Below are 24,034 nucleotides of genomic sequence, written 5' to 3' on the forward strand. Positions count from 1 at the left end.
AGAGTGCCTGTATGACCTCTCCAGCTTTCACTTGAAAAGGTGTATTTTGATACATGGTAACTTGGAGTTGTGTAAACTTGGCTGTAGAAACTTTGTTCTAAAGTTTCTCTGAAAGGTGCTCAAAAAAATGGCATGGGATGTGACTCTACCTTCACAGTCCTTTTTTTTCCAATTCCTGAAGTTCAGAATTTACCTAGCAATTGTTAATTCCAAGACTACTGTTGGGTTAATATTTTCCTTATTTTGATGATTTCTGATAGTAATTGAATTCCTTCAGATCTAATCTATTGGATAACCCCATTACAATATTTTTTCAGCTCTTTATTTGTGCATTTTCTGTTGTAATTTGATGTGTTTGGTTTTTTTTTTTTTTTGGTGAAACCTGTGTTGTAAAATTCATGTATTAAAAGTATGGCAAAAGTGTCCAAACTCTACTCTTGAATTTGCATGAGACTGATGTTTAGTTCTTAAAATAAACACACAGCACTGGGGCCACTGTGTGCAAATAACAAACATGTCTGATATTCCAGGACTTTCAGGTTTAAGGTGGGGTAAATTTGTTGATGATCAGTCAGTTTTTCTCAGATTGAAGCAGAAAAGTGTGAGAGTACCTGTGCAAGCTCAGTGACTCCCTGCTTTTCCCAAGCTTTCTTTTCCCTCCCCATCTGCCTCCAATAACTTTGGAAAGCTGTGTCCAATCAATCCCAATCTGTAGGGTGAGCAGGCAGGAACCTGTTTGTGGTGTTGAAGCTGGGAGGGTGCACGTTTCCCTGGTGCCTAATTAGAAAGCTAAGCAGTTTTGGTCACCTGGAAGTCAAGCTGCTGGCTGTGGAGCAGAGTCTCTTCTGGTAAAACAACATTTCTGGCTTTGTCTGATCACTGGGCTCACAGTTTAACTGTTCAGGTTGTGATGGTTGTTATCTTTATGTGGGGAAAAAAAACCATTTAGGGTTCAGTGCTGGGGAGGGGTTGTTCCAGGCTGGCTGGTCTGCAGAAATGGGATGAAGGGAGCTCTTTAGAGGATGGGTCGTGTGGCTGGCAGAGAATGGAGTAAACGAAGGAGCTGCCAGTGTGCTGCAGCCAGAAGGAGCAACAAAGTGTGCAAGCCTCTAATTTTATGCTGACATTTGACAAGAAATCCGCTGTATTCTGAATGACATTGTCCCTCTGTGCTGAAGGCTGTGGAGCAGCTAGAAGGCTTACACAGGCAATAACAGTGTGCTGCAGCAGGGGGTTGGGGTCAGTGATACAGTGGATTGATTTCAGCTCAGAGACTCAGAGCTTTCTCTTAGATTTCGCCAACCTTTTAAGTTGACTGTGTAACTCGCTCACTGGCAATCAAGAGGTTATAAAAAGAGAGCCAGCTGATGTTGCAATGTAAGCACTGCCCCTGTAGTGGAAAGACTGTCCTTTGGCATGTTCACTGGTGCTATTTTTACCTATTCCAGTAAGATCTGCCCTTGTGATGTTGAATTACAGGACAGTACCTGGAATAATTTTCTGTTACAGAAGTGCTGTATGCTCTGAAGAAAATTTTCAATAAAATTGGGCAGATTGACACTAAAACTGTCTTACACTGAAAAATATTTTTTGTTCTGTCAGCACAGATAATACTGTAGCTGTGACTACAAGAGATTCTCTCACTTTTGTTTGCATATTTTGTGTCTGGCAGAGGGGTTTTTTTTAATGTTGGGTACCTTTGTATATTGATTGTTTTGTCTTTCTTGGTTTCTCATGTGGACTTCAAATAGGCAATGTGAAATTTAAAGATGGGGATTAACAGTGTAGCCCAGGAATAAGTGGAGTAGGAGGTTTTGTCCTAATTTCTAAAAGGCCAGGTTGATGTTGGATAAATTTTAATTTGGTGATTCCTTCACACTATAGGAAATTAATATTTTTTCTGGGAATAAGTTATCAGCACTGCCAGTGACAAAATGCTGTATCTACCCAAATACTTGTCACTGGGGTTCAGTGGCACAAGTATCACATAGAGATGTATGGCTGCCTGAATTACAGTGCTGAAATGTCTGACATTTGTGGTTACTTCATCTCAAATACAAGGTGTATTTTCTGAAACCATCAATATCTATAGTTCAGAAGTGACTGACAACACTGAACACCCCAAACCTCAAGCTTTTGTCCTGGCTATTTGTGCATTTAGAAGTTTATTTGGGGCAGAATTTTTCCAAAGCAATGGTTTGACACCAAAGTGTGATGAGTGATTAACTTGTATGAGTTCAGCATTCCCCTTAGAGGCCCTTGCTGGCCTTGCTCCTTCTCCTACTCCTCAGTGCATCTCAGGTGGAAATCCTGCAAGCAGGCAAACTTCCACCAGGACACAGTGATTTTCTTCTCCCTTGGCTTTGCCATTGTCTTAGATGAACAATTCTGGTCAGGTTTAATTGAATCTCACATCTGCAGTAACAGCTGGGCTTTTTGGCAGCTCTTTTACTTCTTAAACCCTTGTTGTTGCCAGTTCTATTAGCAAATGTTCTTACCTTTTTTTTTTTTTGTCATGTGTCTCTTATCTGTCAAGAAAAATAAGTAATTTTTCCTGCCTTACAACTATTGCTTTGGTGGCAGATGGAAATACTGCACCTGCTTCTTCTTCAGCCCATCGCATGTATTTTATGCTGTGCTGTCTCTTCTTGATTTATGCATGAGATTTCTTTTTCTTCCTGCTGATTTTACAGTAAAAATGCTTTAGGTTTTCATTCTGTAAAGTCTCTACCCTTCCCCATCAGTTTTCCCTCCTCTTTTTCATGTAACATCATCCATCTTACTGACTCATTGTCTTCTTTTGTATTTGGTTGTAACTAAAGATCTCACCTTTTCCTCTGGTGTGAGAAAAACAGAATTCCTTCCTTCTCCCCAGTCTCCCTGCTTATCTTTTTCCATGTTTGAAGGCATATTTACACTATTTTATGTGCCACATTCCTTAATGTTTGTTGGAGACAGGTGTGCTAGGTAGTAAGCAGGGTAAGCTCACAGCTCATATTGTAAGTAGACTTTACTTTAAAAATGGCTCAAGGTGGAGGTCCCTTTCATCTGATTTCTTGTTAATCTTTGGGAGTTTGCTGTCTTGGTGAAATCATTGCAGCTTCTTTTTGTTTATTTATTTTAATTTTTTCCCTACTTGCTCTGTCCAGAAGAGAAGATACTTCTAACCAAAAGTGAGCTGGCAGTATAAGATCTCGTCTTGATTTTTTTTCTTGTATTTCTTATAAAGACATGAGGAAGCTGGGACTTCTGGTCTGGAGAAGAAAAAGCTTTTTGGGGGAGGATCCCATCAAGATTTCTTCAGCTTCCCTAGGAATTCTTCCTCTTACAGTTGGTGCTTTTATGCAAGATACAGAGAGCCTTCAGAGGCTTGGCTGCTTGTTACTGTTTTGTATGCAAGATTTGTCAACATTTGTGAGTCAGCAAGGTGTTTGGCTAAGTGAGGAACTGACGTGTGAGTAGGGAGTATTCATCTATTTAATTTCTACTTCGGTGAGTTTTTAGCAATAAAAGACTTTCATGATGTTCTGGAATAAGAATGAGATGCTGTTGTGCTGGTAGCATTTGGTTGTCCTGCAGTCTGGCCTTGCACTCTGTGTCTCATTACACTGAAATGCTGCATAAAATAATGAAAGGCTGGAAGACCCTGAAAACTCTGAAAGTAGAAGGATGATAATTTATCACTGATGTGACTCACAAAGTAATTTTGTTGTTATTTATTTGGTATGTAGTGCATGTATATGTTTGTCTGTTAAAATGTAAATAACTTCTGTTTTTGTTGTCTTCCACAGATGATGTGCTTCATCCTTTTGTCATAGGACTTCATTTGCTGAAAGGAAAGCTAAAGGTATAAATAACTTTCTTTTATCTTGCCCTTCCTCCTTATCCTGGCCCATTCTTTCTTCTGAGGTGCCTGGACCTTTCCTGGGGGAAGGGAAACTTGGCTCAGCCAAGCTCAGTGCTTGTATTCCTGCACTGCTGCTAAAATTCACTTTTTGTTTTTTGAAAAATACCACAAAATTGATATGGAACATACAGTTGTTCCAGGGCTTGCATTATCAGAAATGTGTATTTAACTTAAGCTCTTACTTCAGTCAGTCTCCTTGGGTATTTGCTTTGCAGGGGAAAAGCCCTTCCTCACCTTCCTCAGTTTAGAACTTCAGCTCTTGATGTTTGCCTGTCTTCTCCAAATGGCATTTGCCTTTCCACACAACTGCAGATCTGTTGGGAATAATCCAGACCTAATGTAAATTGTGTCTGTGACTTTATCTGAAAGCTCTATGTCTGAAACATAATGGCTGGTATGGCGCTTTGTTAAATAAATAGAAACCCACCCAAACCAGAACTGTAATTTCATGGGTGTATTTAATAAGATAATGTTAAAATGGAGCATAATTTCTTTTTGGAGGCTCTCAGGACAGTAAATGTTTGACATAGTCTTAAGTAATGTTTGTAATATGTGATCTCTAATATTTAAGTACATTCTGTTTTTATTTGCCATTTTATTCAAGTTTCTTTGCAAATACAGGTGCATACAAACCCAGAAAATAAAGTTGTTAGAGCTGTCCAGGCATTATGTTGTGGAAAGATATATCCAACTATGCCCAGGTGCATTTTGTTATAAAATACAAGGGAGAATCCTTCATTTTATCTCCTCCAGAAGCTCTCTCAAGGCCCTTTCCAAGAGTGGCTAGGTGCTTGTCCCTGTGCCCTGCCCTCTGCCCGTCTGGGTATTTCCATGTCCCAGCTCTTGGAATCACATTATTGACCTCCACGTGGCACTGCAGGCCTGGCACAGAGCCCACATTTAATTAAATCGATTTATTGGCTGAGAGCTGCCCTGAGTGAAAGCAGGGAGCACCTGGCTCTTGGACAGGCTGGGGCAGATCATCCTGTTGGGATGCACAGGTAATTCAGCATTGCCTGGTGCTTTGCAGTGCTGTTTAACAGCACCATGCAGGCTCTCTGTACAGTGTGATGTGAGCACAGCTCCCAGCAGCTTCTTTAATAATCCTCAGGCTGTTCCTTCTCTCCAAGCTGAGCTTGCTGTAGATCTGGGGTATTCTCAGTGCTGGTGTCCTCAATGCTGCTGCGTTTCCTACACGCGACCGAGGGAGGACAGAGCCAGGAATTCTTTGTGCTGAGGTTCTCAGTCACTTTTTTGTTTAATCCTTGAGAACTTGTGTGGGAAGGGCATTTGGTGGATTGCTGACATTTGAGTAACTTTTTTCATCCTTGCTGTAAAGTGGATGAGTTCCAGGCAACTGCAAACACAGTTTGGGGCTTTCAGACTGGAAACAATTGGAGAATGAGCAAGTGCAGAATGCAGATAGGCACATGGCTGGGAAGGTATGTGCACTTGATTGAGAGACTTGGGGTGAAAAAAAAGGCTTGTCCAGAGTGTTTTGACCATGTAAAGACAAAACACTTGTAGTCCCACTTCTGTCTGCAGTGCAAGCCCCATTTTAAAGAGATGTCTCTGTAAATCTCTCTTTGGAGAATTCTCCTGGGAAGAATTTAACATAATGGCACAGAAGCAAGAAGTCTGAATGACAGGACTGTCATATGATGTGATTCTGATACAATCAGCTATAAGAAAGCAGTGTTCAGTCCTTTTTGTTTCTAGTAATGAGTTTGAATTTGCTGAATTAAAAAAGGAGAACGTCTTAAATATCACTTCAGCCTTAGTAGTCTTCATAATGTTAAGAGCACGTTAGAGGAAAAAAATTACAAAATATTGTACTAAAAAAAAGTGGAAGTTTTATTCCATGGCAGAGTTCTGGTGCTTTGATAGCAAAACTTGTATAAAACATATGTGCACTTTCCTTGCTTGCTTTTTCCTTTCCTACTGTTTCAATAGTAATTTCATAAACTTCTTTGTGAATCTATATAAACTCAGCAGCTGTACTTAAATCCAATTTAAAAACATTCTGACTGCTTAGAAACACCTGCTGCATTTTTCTTTTTACTTGGGATTGGTTTTTTGCTTTGCCAAAGGGAAAGCTTTGGATTCTGGGTGTTCGGTGCTCCTGTTTCTCTAATGTAGGAATTGTGGTTTCATAGGGAAGCTTAGAGCTCCATATTTAAATTTCATAGAAATATCACGTGGAAAGAAATGGGTGACTGACATGGGAATGATCTGTTTGGATAGGACAAACCAAACAGATCTTCCTGAGAATTGGCTGGGAAAAGTATTCTGGAGCTGTTACAACCAACAGAGAGCAGGCACAGAGTGGCCAAAGGTGCAGATTGTTTTGGTGACAAATTCCTGTTAAGCAGAGCCCAAAGTACAGCCTGCTGCAGCCAGGTAGTCTGACTGGGTTTGTGCTTACTAGCCAGAGTTTCACTCTGAAAGTAGCTTTTCGCTAAAAAGGCATTAATCTTACCAATTAATAAGTCTAAAAGCAGGTTGAGGGTTGTATTGCTTATGTCCTCCTTACTGTAGGGCCTACTTGTTGGAAAACCAGTGTTATTTTTTTCCTGAAGGCTGAAGTAGTGACTAAGAACGGAATAGTTTTGATAAATTAAGAAAAAAGAGAAAATATAACTTCCAAGATCTGAACATCAGAGGCAGAAATTGTATGTGTTTCAGTACTGGTTGTTCTTTGTTCGGTTTGGTTTTTTTTTTTGTCCTGAACACTGACTTTCCTTCTGTTAATTTTTAATTTTTGTCAGTTGTGTTAGGCAGGAGTTTGCTTTTTGGCATTGATCTCTTGAAATGAAGGACACATGAAGGAAAAGCACCAACCTTGTAGATGTTAGAGGGATCTGCCTGGGTTGTTACACTGATCCTAATTCATGCCCTGCATTTATATTTCCATGGATCACAACTTTATTTATTGATATAGGAATGGGTCCCTATTTATCCTCTACTGCTCTGAAAAGCTACTTTTAAAAAATACTGGTATGGATCATAACAGAGATTTGTCTGGTTTGAATGTCCGGTTTTCCCCCAGATAATTAGTCACCCAAGCAATATTAAATCAATTGATAATTACTGTATGGGAGGAGAAAAGGCCACAGTTAAATGGATCATTGATCTTTTTGTGTCGGAGATGAAAACTTTTCTTCTAAGCAGCTTTTCAAGCTTATATTTACTGACAAAAGTTTGTATTTTGAAATAGATTCTGGACTTTGTTCTGTGCTGTTTTGCCTTTGTAGATCTACTCCATGAAACGTGACTGTGTGTGGATAAAAATGGCAGCACGTGTGTGTTGGCAGGGGGGACTGTTTCAACATATTTCTAAGGGCTTTTTGGTGTTTGTTTCAGAAAAAAGAAAGCACAAAGTACCTAAACTCTGTAGTGAGAGTTTAGCTTTGTAACATGTGAACTTGCAGCCTAATTCGGTCCCAGTTCTGGCATTTCTGAGGGAGGGAGACTGAAATTTTTAACAGTCCAGACCAGCAATTTGTCCTGGTCATGGAAAAAGTCAGAGTAACTTGCAGTACCTTTTGAATTGGAATGAATGACATGAATGTATTGATTGTGTATGAGTGACTGATCTCCAGGAATTTGTTCCTGTCAGATGTGCACATTCCAGAGCCAATCCGTGCTTTTGGTTTGATACATGTTCCAATGATTCATTAGCAGGATCTGCAATGTATGCAAAAAGCACTGATGAAAAGTGCAGTCTTGGTCACAGTGTGCAGTATTGCTGGGGACTTGCAGGCGTAAATGATGGTTTTTTTCTGCTTAGGCTGAACATTTAATGTGAAACCAATCTGTATCAGTTTCCCAGCAGTTGTGGATCTGCAAGAGGACCGATCTACTTCCATATCTTAAAATATTCTTTGAATGCTGCTCTTGCAGTTTCAGTTGTAGGAAGGCTGTTTGAAGGCATTTTCATGGAAGTGATGAGCTGCAGGAAGAAAAGATTTGAAGATGATTTTTAGAAAGATGCATGAAAATATCCAGCTGGCAGTGGATTATTTGAGCATGGCATAAACATAAATCCAGTATCTGATAATGATTATGTTTCAGAAACATGCTTGTAATTAATTTTAAGAGAGAAAAGCTAGTTTTTCTGGAATAGACAAACCTAAGAAGAATATAATTATGAAGGCATCATCGTAAAATCTTTCCTCCTTTATTTTAAATTAAATTTCTCCTTAGAACATAGTTTCAAATATCTTTTCAGTGGAGTGGATTGGTGTGGATCTTGGGGGAGCTGGAGTAAATGAGCATAGTGAGTAAAAATGCCTCTAATCAATTACTGCTTGGAGCAAAATACCCAAAGGGAATAAACAAATCAATGCCAGGGCCCAGGTTACAGGACACTGCAGGGTGGGCTGTGCTCTGCACGTGAATTACCTGCTGAGGTGGACTCAAACCTGTGTCCAGAGATGGTCTGCCTGCTTTGTTCTGCTGTTGTGCCTGTTCAGTGCTCCCTGAATGAGCTAGAAATTGTGTGTGGCTGTGCAATATTAGGTTGTGTCATTAAATGTTATGTTCTGTCAGCTCAAAGCTGGTCAGTTAGGTTCCATATTAATTCTCTTCCCTCATACCTGTGCATGCAGTGAGCTGCTGGAGTTCCAAGGGGATAGTTTTGTATGTATTAATATAAATTTTAAGCCAGCTTTCTATGCACTGGAGGGCAGAGGAAAGGTGTAAGTCATTTGAAAATCACTTCCTAGGCAGCAGCTTTTCTGGCTGTCTATTCTTCCATGATAATAATTTGGAATAAGGCTTGAGAAGTGAGCATGGCTGCCCATGCACTACCAGAATTTGAGTGTTCTCAACCAGACTGTTGCTGGCCCGAGTGAAGAGGTGTTTGTGAGGCCCTGGAACCTCTTGTCAGCCACAAAGGGTTGTCTGGGAATAGCTGCAAGAGTCAGCAGCAGGACAATTAGGGTTTCTTCAACAAGCTCCACCTTTCCAGCTGCAAGCCCTTGTACAGTGGATGCCAGAGCAGGTTTAGCAACTTTCCATCAGGGATTCCCTGTCTCTCCCCAGGAGACTGTGAATATCTGTTAAACTTCCCCTTCTTCTCCTGTGCCCCTCCACCCTCAGGCCACTTGGCAGGTTTTTGTCAGCTCCAGGCCAGGTCTGACCTCTGTTCTCATCTGTTCCCTTCAGTGCTGGCTCCTCCTTGAGTGCACAAGTAGAACCTAGAGCCCTCAGTTTAGGAAGGAAGGAGAGCTAAGGATGGCGTGTGTGTGGCACATCCACTTTCTAGGAAAAGAACTCTCGACATCTGTGAGCAAACCCAGACTGCCAGGAACTCAATCCTCAGCCAAAAAAGATGGCAAAACCCCACTGATAAAGGACAGTGGCAAGAGAGAGCAGGGTGTTGCTGGAGGGGAGGATTGTGCCAGATGTGCACAGTCTTGAGACTGTCCAGCACTTACTGAGGCAAAGATCCTGGGAGAGAAGGATGCAAATGCCTAATTAAAGATAGAACTGACATGTGGATATACAGAAGGCTGATAGCAGTTGCTGTCTATGTTTTTCTGTGTGTGCAACAACCTTAAAATACATTGCTGTGATCTTCCCTGGCAGTCTGTGCTTCAGTGTGCAGTGTTTGGGAGAGAGAATACCCTGAGAGCAGGGAAGTAACTTTTTTGGTATGAAGCTTATCTTTTGTCAAAATGCAAGTTTGAATTCTTTGTCATTTCCTGCTTTCTCTGGAGTTTTTCAGGAAATGTTGGCAGCATATCAAAATATTAAATATAAAGGCTGTAATGTTGGGCTGTTGTCAGCTTCTATCAGCAAGGACAACAAGGGGGTTTTGATGGCTGCCCTGCCATTCCTTATCTTGCCTTCTCAGCAGAGAAATCAAGTTGAGCTCCTTTTCTTGTTTTGTCTCATCTGTTACCTGGAAGGGTGAAACAAAGGAGTTTCCCATAGGGGGTAAGTTAAGGGAAGCTCTCTGGGTTTCATCTTTCCCCTCTTATCTAACATTTTATCTCAGTTTTTATTGCTGCCATCTAAGTAGTTACTCCTTCAGCTGCCATGTGCATTATATGGGTGTTGCAACTGAACATAACTTGTTTTTCACCTTCCTGATGCCTAGGAATTGTAAGATGTTGTAGGTGCCTATGTGTGGTGAACTTGGTTGTATTCCTCAATTTTATCTCCCTTCCATTTTTCACAGTATCTCAGTGTCTTCCTATTCCTTATTCCCTTTTTACATCAAATATAAAACTCTTTTAAAAATTTATATGCCATAGATTTAAAAATAAAAAAAAAATCCAAATATGGCAGTCCTGTTAGATTTTGACTGGGCATTGAGTTTTAAATCTTACTGGCATTTAAATATTTGGCACCTTTGGACAACTGGACCTGCACAGCTGATGGATTCAGGAATGACAGGGATTGGCAGGAGGGAAGGTGAGGATATGTTGTCACTGTGTACCGTGTCAGTGAAGGAGATATTTAGGAACTGGCTGAAAGCTCTCTTTGAGGCTGAGAGTTCTGCTGCTCTGGGGTTTGCATGCAGTGGTGATGACTTCACCTAAACCAAACCTTTCTCTGGAACTTTGTTACATTTCCTTTCTGGCTGCTGGTCAGAGCTGGGTTTAGGTCTGGAGCAAATTTACTTGCAAATGCAGCTATGGCTTTTCAGAGCTGTGCTGTGAAGGAAAACACTCTGAAATTCAGCTTATCCTTCTGGGCACCCCAGAATGGACACTTAACATTAGTAGAGATCTTTTTTATCCAAGAATTCCATTGTTTTAACTTTTTCAGTGAAACAAACACCGTTGGCTTTTCTCTGACATAAACATAAGGAAATGTATTGGAGGGTTCAAATAATTTACAACAAAGGAGGTGCAGGACCACACATGAAATGAGACTTGAGCAGCTGATGACAGGTGTTCAGTAATGTAGTGTTGGCTGCTCTGAATTAGGTTGTTTGATTTCAGTACAGACTTTGGTTTTGCTTAGTTTTGAATACGATGTTTGAATATAATTTGGAGTTCAAGCTGCATTGCAGTTGGGATAGCTGGGGAAAACATACAATGATACCTTTGTCCCTGCATGTGCAAAAACGTGTGCTGGTTTGGAAGTGTGCAGGGGAGGGGGTTGTTTGTGTCCTTGCACTGGAAGATGTTTTTAAAATCATAAAAGTATTTGGGTTGAAAGGGACCTCAAAGCCCATCCAGTGCCGCCCCTGCCATGGGCAGGGACACCTTGCACTACTCCATAGTTCTCCAAGCCCCAGTGTCCAGCCTGGCCTTGGACACTTCCAGGGATCCAGGGGCAGCCACAGCTTCTCTTGGTACCCTGTGCCAGGGCCTGCCCACCCTCACAGCCAAGAGTTTCTCCCCAGTATCCCATCTAAACCTAATCCTTGTCTGTTTGAAGCCATTCCCCCTTGTCCTTTTAATTGTAAATAATCCCTCTCCATTTTTCTTGTTGGCTCTTTTCAGGTGCTGGAGGGCTGCAATTAGGTCAGCCTGGAGCCTTCTCTTCTCCAGGCTGAACAATCCCAGTTCTCCCAGGCTTTATTGATGCTGAAATGTAACAGAGCATAGTGCGTGTGAGGGTTGAGAGATTTTTTTGCTGTTTTCATACTATGTAAATTGTGATAGTATTAAATAAAAACCCAAATAACCAAACCCCCAAAATCAGTGACAAAACCAGTTTCCTTAATTAATTCTTTATATTATAATTCCTGTTAAGCCTCTTTTCTTTAACAGTCTGGGCTAATGCTTGTGTGGCATATCTGGTTTATAGGACTGTTGTTCTGGCCTGCAGCTACAGATCCCTTCTCTCTGTGAGCCAGGACAGGACCCAGGGAACGACTGGAGCTGTGTCAGGGGAGATTTGGGTTGGAGAGCAGGGAAAGGTTCTTCCCCCAGAGGCTGCTGGGCACTGCCCAGGCTCCCCAGGAAATGGGCACAGCCCCGAGGCTGCCAGAGCTCCAGGAGTGTTGGGACAGCGCTGCCAGGGATGCCCAGGGTGGGGTTGTTGGGGGGGTCTGTGCAGGGCCAGGAGCTGGACTGATGGTCCTTGTGAGTCCCTTCCAGCTGAGGATATTCTGTGATTCTGTGATCTGGCTGCCTTCCTGAAGGCCCCTCAGACACTGATTATGTAGATTAACGTGGTGAAGTGCTCCTGTGACCCCGAGGTGCAGTGGGAGGAGGTACACATCTATTCCTCGTGCTCTGTTTGTGTGTAGAAAGTCAAATGCCTTCAAGAGTCAGGCTGATTGTGCAGCTGTGGCTGAGCTGTACCCTGCATGTGTAGGTTGATCACATCACGAGGCAGTGCAGCTCCAGATGCTTCCAGCAAAGGCTGAGGTTCGTTGTGTCAGGAGGAGAAAGCACCACTTCGAGTGACGGACATGGCCATCTTCCTGACTCTCTCTCCGTAGGCCGCATCAATGGAGCACATCCAGGGAGCTTGGAAGACCATCAGCAATGGGTTTGGGCTCAAGGATTCTGTCTTTGATGGCCCCAACTGTATTTCACCAACCATTGTCCAGCAGTTTGGTTACCAGCGCCGGGCGTCCGATGATGGCAAAATCTCGGATACTTCCAAAACCAGCAATACCATCCGTGTTTTCCTGCCCAACAAGCAGCGCACCGTGGTGAGTCTGTGCTGCCTTTGTCTCAGAATCCCACTGCTGCCACTGGGACGTGGATCTGGCATGAGAAATGCCCAGCTTCAGAAGGGTCTTACTGTGATCAAGTGATGGTCAGCAGTTGGTTGGTTTTAGAGGATGTATTTTAAACATGCGCTGTATCTGTATTCTGAGAAGCTGTGGATTCGCTGCCTCAGTGCTGTGAATTTTCTGATGTACATGAGCATGTTTCATATTAAAAGACAGTTGTTGGCTGACCTAAACAATGATGCCTGTATGACAGTTCTGTCACCATTTTCCTCACTTGGATGCCCACAGTGAAGTGTGGGGGTTAAAGCTGAAGTGAAACTTCTTGAGGGAACACTTCTGTTCAGCTTCTTGGAGCTCAGTGTACCTAATAATAGTCTTACCCAAAGTTCCCTGAAATCTAAATTAAGCCTTTTTCTGTACTTGAGGTAACTTTATTTGCCTGCATTTCTATTCCTTCTATGGGCTACTTGTATAAAATCCTGTTTCATAGAAATTTAGTAATTGTAAGAAATGGAGAAGTTATAAAAGGGCTTCAGAACTTCCTTTGCAGGAGTGCACAAAAGTGCACTTTGTGCAGCTTTCCTGGAGTTTCTAAGGAAAATGAAAAAATGGTCTTCCGTTCCCGGAAAAGCTTAAAGAAATTGTGCAGTCAGTGCCTAAATGTTTTGTTGCCTTTTTTTTTCCTTTGGCCACAGGTGAATGTGCGAAATGGGATGACCTTGCATGACTGTCTCATGAAGGCACTGAAAGTAAGAGGTCTGCAGCCAGAGTGCTGCGCAGTTTTTCGACTTCTTGCTGAACCAAAAGGGTAAGAGTGAAACTTCCACCCAGAGAATGTAAAGATCTTGGGTTTGGAATAGCAGCAGTCATGCTTTCTTCCCCTCTGGCTAATTTCTTTAAAAGCAGTTTGGTTGTGAACACTTCCATTATGCTTTCTTTGCCCTCTTCTAGGGTAACTCTGTCAGCTTCCTGAGTATTAACAATTTTATTTTTGTTTCAAAGCTAAATATTGAAAATACTTAAAATGGAGGGGTTCACTGAAGTGCTTGCAGCCCCTTGGTGAGGGTTGTGCTGTGCTCTAGATGAACTGATGCCTTCCTTCATATTTGAGGTGCATTTCTCTGCTGCATTTGTAGTTGGTAAATTCAGTGTTAGTGATTCTTAGCCCACTTCCCTGAACAGTTCTGTGTGCTCAGTTTTAAGGCTCTATATTCCTCTACAACTTCCCAATGTTTGGATTTCAATCTCACTTCAGATATTCCTTATATTTTTGTAGGACCGGGGATGCTGCTATTAAATACCAAATGATTGTTTTAGAAGCTGAGGGAGTGAAGGTGTCTCATGGAGTTAATGCACTTAACTTCACGCCTCCTAAGGCTTGGGTTTAAAGCTCCCTGTAGCCTCAGGCATTTGTGGGGTTACATCTTTGTGCAACTGAGGCCATTCTGGGGTCACCAGTCATGTCAGTACCCAAGCACCTGATAATGGCTTTTGTGTCACTGAGTCACTCATAATTCCTGTTACATTTATAAGGGTATTTCTGTGACTCCATTAAACCTTCTAGGTGCTCTATGTCAAATATTATGTATAAATAACATGTTAAAAAATGAGCAGAAAAACAGGTGGCTTGCAATGTGTTCCAGGTTGCTTCTGACTTTTTGAGTGAAAGACACTGAGATCTGTCTAGCTCACTGTAAGAAGTTAGCCATGCTTTTCTGGGTATTTGTTTTCAGCTTACTCAAGAAAACTCACAAAACATAATTGTTGATGAGGCCAGGCTTATCTCCAAAGTGATTTTGTTGTCCCCATTTTCTCTTTCAGAAAAAAAGTGCGTTTGGATTGGAACACAGATGCTGCCTCCCTGATTGGAGAGGAGCTGCGAGTGGACTTCCTTGATCACGTCCCCCTCACCACACACAATTTTGTAAGCTTTTCCTGCTCTGTATTCTGGTGTCAGTTGCATCCATTGAACCACATATTTGGCCAAAGAATGCTTTGGGCATTAGATAACTTCTGGCTTTCTGGACACAGGGATTTTCAGAAGTTGTGGTTGATTCCTTCACCCCCGCTCCCCACCAATTGAATTGGCTAAGTATCAGTTTGCAGTGAAATGCCAGAATTGTATTTATTACCCTGGTGATCCCCAGGTGTCAGAGACTGTCAAAGCTCACAACATGCATATTCTTCACAGGTCTGATGATTGCCATTTTCATTTTATATAAATGCCTATGTCTGTAACTGTTGTGTTAAGATAACGACATCTTTAGAGTCCAGTAAAGGGAGAAAATTTGCATTTTCAATCTCTGTCTCGTCAGTCAAAAAGGCTGGATAAGTTCAGCAGCTTTATTGGACTGGTGGTATTTGTACTGCATATTCGGGGTGCTGTTAATTCTGCAGGCCATGACATTGTTTTGTGAGTTAATGCTGCCTTGTGATTTGACAGTGTGTCCTTTGGGGAATGAAAGGTTTTAGTTTGTAGTTCCTTCTCAGAAATGGATTATTTATTCCATACAGAACAAATAAGTAGAAGGTGGTTTTGTGCTTTGTGGGTTTTTTAATTAAATTTTTTTTTAAATTCTTTTTTGTTTACAAAGAGATAATGCCCATCTCTTAACAGTTGTACCTTGCAATATGTTCTCCTTCCTGGGAAGGAACTCTGTTTCTATATTTCAGCCTTTGTATTGTTTTGTTCTAGAAATACATTGTGCCAACTGGCAAACCTAAAGGATTGTCACTGACATCCATATGAAAGGTTAGGATTGATTTACAAAACCTGAAAGTCACTTTACGTCTACATTACATTTTAAAAAAAAACTACAGAAAATGCCATCTGCAGTTGGTCACCAGAAAATGAGTATTTTTCTCCAGATCTGGAAGAAGCTGAAATTTGGAGCCTTCCTCCTCCCCAGTGTGTTCTGGAAGAAGAAACCCCTTGGTTCATTTGAATCTTTTTTCATACTTCAGAAGCTTTTAAAAAAGCAAAGTAGGCTGCCATTTTAAAAAAGTAGAAGTTCCTTAGACTGTTTTAATTACTAAGGAATTTATTTCTCATGCAAGGGATATTGGTTAATCATAAACACCAAGAGTTTTGGCTAATAAAAAAAATGAGGTGGGCCTTCTGATCTGATCCTCTTCTACCTCTTCAGTGTTACTGGAAACAAACAAAAACCCCAGCTCCTGGCTCACACAGCTCTGTCACCTTGCTGAGCAAGAACATTGCTTTTGCATTTGACAGAACACTTGTCCTTTTTCTTTTCCTTGATTGGTTTTTTTTTGTAAATAAAACCCTCAGTGTTTCTAAACTTTCCAGGTTTCCAACCAAACTGGAAATCCATGCCAGAATATTCAAGTGTGGTTTTAAACTCAGTAGCAGTCTGGGGGCTCTGATAGCATTTTAGCATGGTTGTTTATTTCTTCTGTTTGAAGATCTAGATCTCGGTTAATGAAGAGCTAATGAGCTTGGGTTAATCACTTGCTGTGTTTTCCAGGCTCGGAAGACATTTCTGAAGCTAGCCTTCTGTGACATCTGCCAGAAGTTCCTGCTCAATGGCTTTCGGTGTCAGACATGTGGCTACAAATTCCACGAGCACTGCAGCACCAAGGTGCCAACCATGTGTGTGGACTGGAGCAACATCAGGCAGCTCTTGTAAGGACTGTTCCTTTCTAATGGCAGCAGCAATTCTGCGTGGCAGTTGGTTTTGTGTCTCTTACCACAGAGATCCTTTTGGATTGTTGGGAAGTGCAGTCCCCGTGGTTGGTGTGCAGAGTTGGGTATTGATTTCATGAAACACCCAGCAATGAGTGTCTGTTTCCAGGGGAGAAGGCCATTCATGTTGACTGCATTTTGTTCTTGCTCTGAATTTTAGTATTCTGGGACAAGCAAACAAATACCTGGAATGACCAGGCAGTTGCTCTAATGCCCTCTGTTTGAACAGGGGGACAGCAATTCCTCTCACACAACACTTTTGGTAGGAATAAACCAGGCCATGATTCAGTTGGATTTTAGCTGTTGGAAGCGTTGGTGTTCACTGTTGAAAATGGTGAATGGTGAGAAAACAGATGAAGGATAATACTTTCCTAATACCAGTTACAAAAAGTTGAAAATTGTTACGTTAGAAGAAGTCCTTTTATGCAAAAGTGTTAAAGCCTGTAATTGTTTTTATGTGTCTTAGTGATTGAATTTTTTTATAACTAAACTTGGTCATGTAGTTACACTTTTTCTCCTACTAAGAGAGTGCAGGATGACTTGTGCCACTTGGTGTTACCTGGCTTTAATAGAACTTAATTGTGTCAAGTACCCTTTCAGGAAAATCCGAAGTCTGATATAAAAAGATTTTGTCTCTCAAGTTTAGAAAGAACACGTGGAACTTTTCTTTGGGAGTCTAAAGGCAGAGGTTTTAGTTGTACACAGAGGACAAACATGATGTAAAGATAGGAATGTGTTCATGAAGTTAATCATGCTGCAAAGAAACAGCCCTGTAAATTTTCAGCTTTCAAGAGCATTGTACAGGAGGTAGTGTAGCAGTTGAAACTGTAATTGTTTTTGTTGATATTTCAGATTGTTCCCAAATTCAAATATCAGTGACAGTGGTGTCCCTGCACTACCTCCCTTGACAATGAGACGGATGCGGGAGTCTGTCTCCCGGATACCTGTTAGGTAAGCTTGTATTTCCTGTCATTTCTCTTTTGGGAAATACACTTGTTTCAAAACAATCAATCCAAAGCAACAAAAGACCCCCAGCTCCTCCAAAGCAGAGCGATCTGATAGAAGGTTGGGATGAATGTGCAAGGCAGCAACACCACTTCATCACAGACAGTTCTTTCTTGTTCTTAGATCCACCAAAACATTGAGTTGAGATTTTATAGTTTAATTTTTAGCCTTAAAATCTTAAGGTAGGGTATTAAAGGCTTTTTGGAGACCTTTGTTTTCCTGCCTAAGAAAATCCAAGGCTCCCTTTTGGTATTTTTGTGAACAAATTTCATTTATCTGATCAGGTAGTGTGCATCCAAGGGTTTGTGTCTCATGGTGGATGATTCACATCCATGAACTAAAATAATGCTCTGATATTTATGATGACAGATAGGAGTTTAAAGAGAGAACAGTGGGAACTGAAAATATGTTCCTCTTAAGGAAAATTCTGAATACCTAAAGAGAACATTCCTGTAGTTTTAAGTGCTGAAATGTGTCCCTTTGCAAGGGGCCTGTCCCCTGATCCTAACGTGTGCCTGTATTCTTTTCCTTGAAATTCTAGAGGCTGAAGAGAGCAGGCCAGCTTTTGTTTTTTCTACACCCATTTGAAAAATCTGTTCAGGAATGAGGCACAGAGCACGTAGCTGACTTGTAAATGGTTCTATGTATTTATTTCTTTACTTTAATGGGAACTTCATCAGGAATTGATCTTTGCCATCTTACTCGTATTTCCAGTGTTGTTGAACGGTGACTTATTAACTTAATAGATGTTTTGAAGGGTTTTGTGAAGGCTGACCCATTTCAGTTAAGATACATATGTGTTTTGGGATCCTTATGGTCTGAGTGGCCTTAGCTGTGATTTATAACTCTTGGTTGAGCTGGATTTTAGTCTTGGCCTCCTTTTAACTGGTGTTGGGTTTCATGACTTCCTTGCTGGCTGTTCTGTGCAAACCATTGAACAGTCTTGCAAAGCTTTACAAATTCAGGGCTTAGCTCTTAAGCTGTGCATTTAACAGGCTTGAAATGAGCAGTTTGTTTAATTTCACAGTCCTGAATTCATCTTTCAGAGCTAGTATTTTGTCAGAGTATTAAACATGATTTGATGGGGATTGAGGTGAACTGTGGCAAAATTTGTAACAGCAGAAACAGACCTCAGCTAAACACACTCATGAAGTATGTGAGCTGACAAGATCTTCAAGTTTTTAAAATTTATTTCTTAAATTAAACTGGGAATGATTCAGCTGACCAAATAGTTTAGTTGATGTGTAAGTCCCAGCTTTTTCTCTGCTTGGAATTATGTGTATATTGCTTTTGGACAGGTTACATTGAACAGTGTTTTTCACTTGCTGGAGGGGAAAAAAATAACCACAACTTTCCCTTTCTCTCTCTTTCCTTCTCAGCTCCCAGCACAGGTATTCTACACCTCATGCCTTTACTTTCAACCCATCTAACCCTTCCTCTGAGGGCTCTCTGTCCCAAAGACAGCGCTCCACATCCACACCAAACGTGCACATGGTCAGCACCACAATGCCTGTAGACAGCCGGATAATCGAGGTAACGCTGCTGGGGGCAAGGAGCACAGAGTTAAACTAAAACTGCCACTGCCCATTAATAGTCACTGGATGGTTTTCCTTCTTGCCTTTCTGTCATTTGCTTACTGTTTGCTTCAGTTGGCTGAGTGGTGAAGAGTTTAGAAGACATATTTGCATAAGAAGTCAATAATTAATTCTTGCAGTCTATCAACTTTGCTGGAGTAATAGGCAAATTTTAGGGGTGTGCAAAGATGGGGTGGAGCTTAACTATTAAGCTCAGTTTCATGAAGAAATGCTTTTTAGCCATGTCTAAAAATGTTCTTTCAAATTTAAAAGTCTGGGTTTTTTTGGGGGGCTGGTGTTTATTTTAAGTCAGACTAAAGGTGCTCTTAAGTCTGGGTGTAGTTCTTGGACTTGGAATGCTCAGGTAGAAGCTTCCTGGTGATCTGTTTTGTCTTATACCTGTATGGAATTAACAGCAGTTCTGGGCCTGTGGGCTAAAGCCAGCTCTGTCTGAGACACTTTCTGCTGTTCCTTGCCTTCAAGCATCTTTTTCTTGGATTTTCCTTAGACTGGCAGTGAGAGACAGCCCTTGGAAATCAGGCCTAAAGTGTGGTTGGCTTTTTTAAATTTCGTTTTGTGATAACCTTAACAAAATGGTGTGGAGGAAGGGCTGGCAGGAGAAAGTGCAGAGCTGCAGGACTCGAGAGAGTGAGCACTGTTTGTTGCTTTTGCCTCTGGAATAGTTTAAAAACTCTTGAGGCCAAGCAAAAGCCTTTGACTGCTGGAGTTCCCCTGCATCTTCAGCTGGTGATTTATGGGCTTCTGTGAAATGTGAAGATACTCTGAAGTGAGAATTCCTCTGGACCTTGGGAACAGTACAAAAGTGCCCTGCAGCCCCAGGAAGCATTTTTGGCCAGAGGCTTTTTGTCAGCTGGGATTTATGGGGAAAGGTGTCCTCCCTTTCTCTTTGGGTTTCTTTGGCTCACAGCCCTTTTTGCTGCTTCAGAGGCCTGGCTGACCATCTTGAAATGGTCACAATGCACAATGAAAGTGCTCTAGAAAATCTGAATTACTGTCCTTGGTAGAGTGATGAGTCTTTAAGGAGCCATTGCTTGCTTTATTCTTTATGCAGAGCAGTAAAGACAGAAAAGCTTTCTATTCTGGCTCTTCACGTTATCATAAAGATAGATAGTTGTTAGGTCCTAAAGGCTTTTAGAAGGCCTCAAAGCAATGCAAAAAGAAAGTAGCAGAGACTTCCTAGTATACCAGGAGAAAAACCATCATTAAAAAGTGGTTTACCCAAGGATAGATCCTAGTGAACCTCTGGGTTTGAGCAGGAACACTTAAAAATTTTACTGCACTTAATTGTCATTTATCAAGCAAATTAGGTTACTTTTTCTTTCGTTTAGCCTAACATTTAATTAAATTTTTTTTTTTTTATACTTCCTCTGTTCTTTTCTTTTATCTCTTACTGTGTGGCCTAGAATAACAGCCTGAATGCTTCTCCCAGCTCCTGGTGCAGACGGTTTTGTTTGAGGGGAAGAGTAGGTATTTCCTTGATGCCTTTTGTTTTCTTGTGATTAACAGGATTGCTGTAACTTGTAAGCCATGGCAGTGTCCACGTGAAGTGTTTAATCTGGAGCTGATTTGATGAGAATCTTTCCAGCATGTTTATACTCAAAATATTGAGGCTGTAAATGGGAAGAGGCAAATTGATGAAGAGCTTCATGTTTAGTTTAGCTGGCTGAATTCATCCTCCTCTGGATTTGAATAGACTTGGATTAGAATGCATTAGGTCACACAGTCTTTAAAGCAAAACCTTCTCAAAACACATCCATTGTGTGGCTTTTTTCCTCTGGAAACTATTTTTATTGACTGTACCCATACAAAGCCCTGAGATTAAGAACAAGTTGTACTGTTTTTATTTCCCATCAAAGTAAAGTTGACAGACTACAGCATTGGGGATGGTGTTACTTGTGTTGTAAGAGCAGCTCTAAAGAACAGGGGATTGGTTTGTTTGCTGTTGAATTCATAAGCCAATAAGAAAATATTCACATCAGGGTTGAAGCTCAAAAATACTTTTTCAAAGTAAGAACTCCATATCATGAGTACGAGAAACATTTTAAATTCTTTAGTTGTCCTTTGCCAGCTTCCTTGAAAGCAGTTACATTCTCTGGCTGATGTACAAAACCAAGCATTTGTTACTCATTCAGGTTCTGAAAGGTTTGTTATCCTTAAAATGAACAAAAATAGTAGATTGGAGAGTTCTTCATTGACAGTTCTTGCAGATTTTAGTCCACTCAGGTGTTGAGCAGTGGCAATCTGCAAGAATGCTGTACATAGTCCAGCCTGGGTGAATGCAACTAATGAGCTAAAACAATGTATTTCATAACTGAATCTTTGCTAAGGATAATCTTAATTTGAAACTGGGTAGTGGAATGTGGGCTTGTTCTGTCCTCCTATGAAATCTGACATTTATTATTCTACTAATTAGTTAGAGAGTTTGAATTGACTTCTGTTAACTTTGACGGTGTTTAACCTCTCTGTAGTGCATGTTCTTGCTTTGTACTTACACAGTCCCTGGATATTTTCCCTTTCCTGTTTGTACTTTGGGATAATACAAGTGGCAGGTGAGAAATGCTGTGGAGTGCTGTTTGTCAGAGCTTAGTTCTCTCTTGTGCATGGCTGTAGAGTTGTGTTGTGCCCGTGGCATGAGGTGAGACTTGTGGCACTGTCCTGGTGACCTGTGGGAAAACACTGCTCAAATGCCCAATTCCCTGTGGGAGTGTGCTTGGAGAAGGAGAGGGGTTTGAGTAGAGGCACTCGATGTAGCCTTTTTGGGGGTTGAAGTAGTGTGGTAGAGTTATTTCACAATGGATATTGAGTTGGAATATTTGGGGGGTTTTTAAAAGCCCTGCTTTGAACCCAAAAGCTGTTTGGGAGTTGTCCCCTGGGGACAGAGGCTGTCCCAGGAGCTCTGTCCACACCTGGAACACGAGCATGAAGTGCAGGGGGAATGCAGACAGTATTGCTGCTGTTTCTTCTTGTTTTGTGTCCTCCTTTTTCCTCTTTCCTTTCTGGTAGCAGTACTTTTAATATGCTGTGAGTCTTTTCCCTGTTTTGTAAGAATTCACAAATTGCATGGGTTTCCTGCAGGATTGGTGTGATGAGCAAATCCCCAATCCTGGAGGTCTTGGCCAGTACTGTATTGCACTTGACCAAAACTGGCACAGCAATTTCCACACCATCCCTGCTTGTTCCTTTGTGTGCTCTCACATATTTATTAACTTTATTATCCATCTTCTCTGTTGCAGGATGCAATTCGAAGCCATGGTGAATCAGGTATGGTTTCAAAAATCAAACATATTCTAATTTGATTTGTTTGTTTTCTTGTTCATAAACTGTTTTCTTGTATTTCTATCTTAAAGCCTCACCCTCTGCTCTGTCTGGAAGTCCTAACAATATGAGCCCAACTGGCTGGTCTCAGCCTAAAACCCCAGTCCCAGCCCAAAGAGAGAGAGCCCCTGGATCTAACACACAAGAAAAAAACAAAATTGTAAGTACGGTTTAAAAAATAGTTAAACTGTGCTGGGAGGAGTGGTGTGTTGGGATAAATTTCTGCACTTCCAGGTGCAGGTAATCTTGGATTGCTCTGTACTGTGTATACATTTCAATTTTAATTAATTTGGGAATGATGGCACTACTGCCTTGGGTTATACATGCCCAGAACAAAGTGTTCTGGGTTGCAAATGAATTTCAGGCAGTGGTGTGACATTGTTTGTCAGTGCAGGTCCAAGGATTACCTTTTAAATCTTTAGAGGTTGCATCTTTTTGATTCTGTTTTAATATATTTAAAATTGGCTTTATTAGCACTGTTTGAACTGTTGCTTCCATAAAAGGTGGTTATTGATAATGCCTTCATTTTCATTGGAGAGTCAAATGGCTCAGGGATAAACAGATTTAACAAAATGCAACTTTTGCCTCAAAGGTTTGATTTTTAACTTAGGGATGGGGGGAAAGAAAGAAAGAAAGAGAGAAAAGTTAGAATAATAATTAATAATATCTTCAATGTTTTGAAGGCTTCTAAGCTTAGTGGGATTCACAATTTTTTCTCACTAAGACATTCTAGAATTTTGCTCTTATCTGTTTGGCTTCTTCCATTTAAATATGTAAAAGAGTTAGAGAGTTTTAGCATTGTACTTTTGAAGTTTCTTAAATATTTCAGATGTTTTTAAATAATTGATTGTAAAATATTTGTTCCTCTTAGGATCTAGGATTAGGGTTTAATTTTCTAGTGCAGAACTTCATGATAAGCAGTTCAAGACATCCAAGAAAATGTGGTGGTTTGTTGTTAGGGTTTTTTGCTAAAAACCCCACCACCCCTCACAAACTGAGGAAAACAGAAATCCAAACTGCAAGACAAACCCCTCAAGGTTTCAGGTCATCTTGAACTTGTATGAACGAAGTTATTTAATTTTTTGTGTGTCTGTATAATATAAGTGGTTAAACATTAAAGCCTGTGAATTGTTGTTGCAGAGGCCTCGTGGACAGAGAGACTCCAGTTATTACTGGGAAATAGAAGCCAGTGAAGTCATGCTCTCCACCAGGATAGGCTCAGGCTCTTTTGGGACAGTTTACAAGGGCAAGTGGCACGGTGAGTCTTGATCTGGTGGGACAGCAGTCCAGGGAAGATGGATTTGGTGGTGCTGGGAGCTCATCTGCCACCAAAGGCACGGGGGAGAAACAGGAGCTGCCTTACAGAGCAGCACTGAAATGAAAGCAAAGCACAGGCACCAAAACCTGAATCTCCCAGCTGTATCTCCATTTCCACTACACTGATCTCCTCATTGCTGTGTTCTACACCAGCTTGCTTTTTGAAAAGGGTTTATTTTCTATTAGCAGGGGATTTCCACAGCCTGATGTTAAATTATATTTACCTTCTTTTAATACCTTTGTGGTTTAATTAGCATGCTTCATTTCAATGTGGGAGGGAAAGGAAATCAGCATAAATTGCTTCTACTGTGGGGTTTTTTCAGTGAAAAAATGCTGAATGTGAGAGTTTGATACGTAGTTAGTGGGAATGTTTTGAAAACAGGTACCCTGCAGAGCTGCAGAATGTTTCCAAATTCATGGCTTGTGATTTTGAAAAGAAACACAGAAACCCTTTCAGGCTCTAATTTAAATAGCAGTATTGTCATTAGAAAAGGTGACAAAACAAATTTCAGAAGCTTATCTGCTGCCCTTTATTTTTA

At 41.0% G+C, this 24,034-nt stretch overlaps 1 protein-coding gene across 8 annotated transcripts in view; it reads left to right on the forward strand.

The window, feature by feature from the left end:
- RAF1 (Raf-1 proto-oncogene, serine/threonine kinase) overlaps window positions 1–24,034 on the forward strand; it is a 65,753-nt gene that overhangs the window by 33,236 nt on the left and 8,483 nt on the right. For 4 of the 8 annotated variants that reach the window (XM_010409732.4, XM_010409731.4, XM_039559123.1 and 1 more), the window contains exons 2-13: window positions 3,792–3,847; window positions 12,318–12,533; window positions 13,253–13,365; window positions 14,379–14,481; window positions 16,046–16,203; window positions 17,116–17,214; window positions 18,648–18,801; window positions 20,267–20,326; window positions 21,407–21,412; window positions 22,097–22,124; window positions 22,211–22,338; window positions 23,319–23,436. In XM_010409732.4, coding sequence (XP_010408034.1) covers window positions 12,327–12,533; window positions 13,253–13,365; window positions 14,379–14,481; window positions 16,046–16,203; window positions 17,116–17,214; window positions 18,648–18,801; window positions 20,267–20,326; window positions 21,407–21,412; window positions 22,097–22,124; window positions 22,211–22,338; window positions 23,319–23,436 — 1,174 coding nt within the window. In that variant the 5' untranslated portion in view covers window positions 3,792–3,847; window positions 12,318–12,326. The remainder of the gene's footprint in view (window positions 1–3,791; window positions 3,848–12,317; window positions 12,534–13,252; window positions 13,366–14,378; window positions 14,482–16,045; window positions 16,204–17,115; window positions 17,215–18,647; window positions 18,802–20,266; window positions 20,327–21,406; window positions 21,413–22,096; window positions 22,125–22,210; window positions 22,339–23,318; window positions 23,437–24,034) is intronic. The other 4 variants (XM_039559124.1, XM_039559126.1, XM_039559125.1 and 1 more) reach the window with 4 other exon arrangements.

Source organism: Corvus cornix, chromosome 12, assembly GCF_000738735.6.
Source record: "Corvus cornix cornix isolate S_Up_H32 chromosome 12, ASM73873v5, whole genome shotgun sequence".
Taxonomy (NCBI): Eukaryota; Metazoa; Chordata; class Aves; order Passeriformes; family Corvidae; genus Corvus; species Corvus cornix.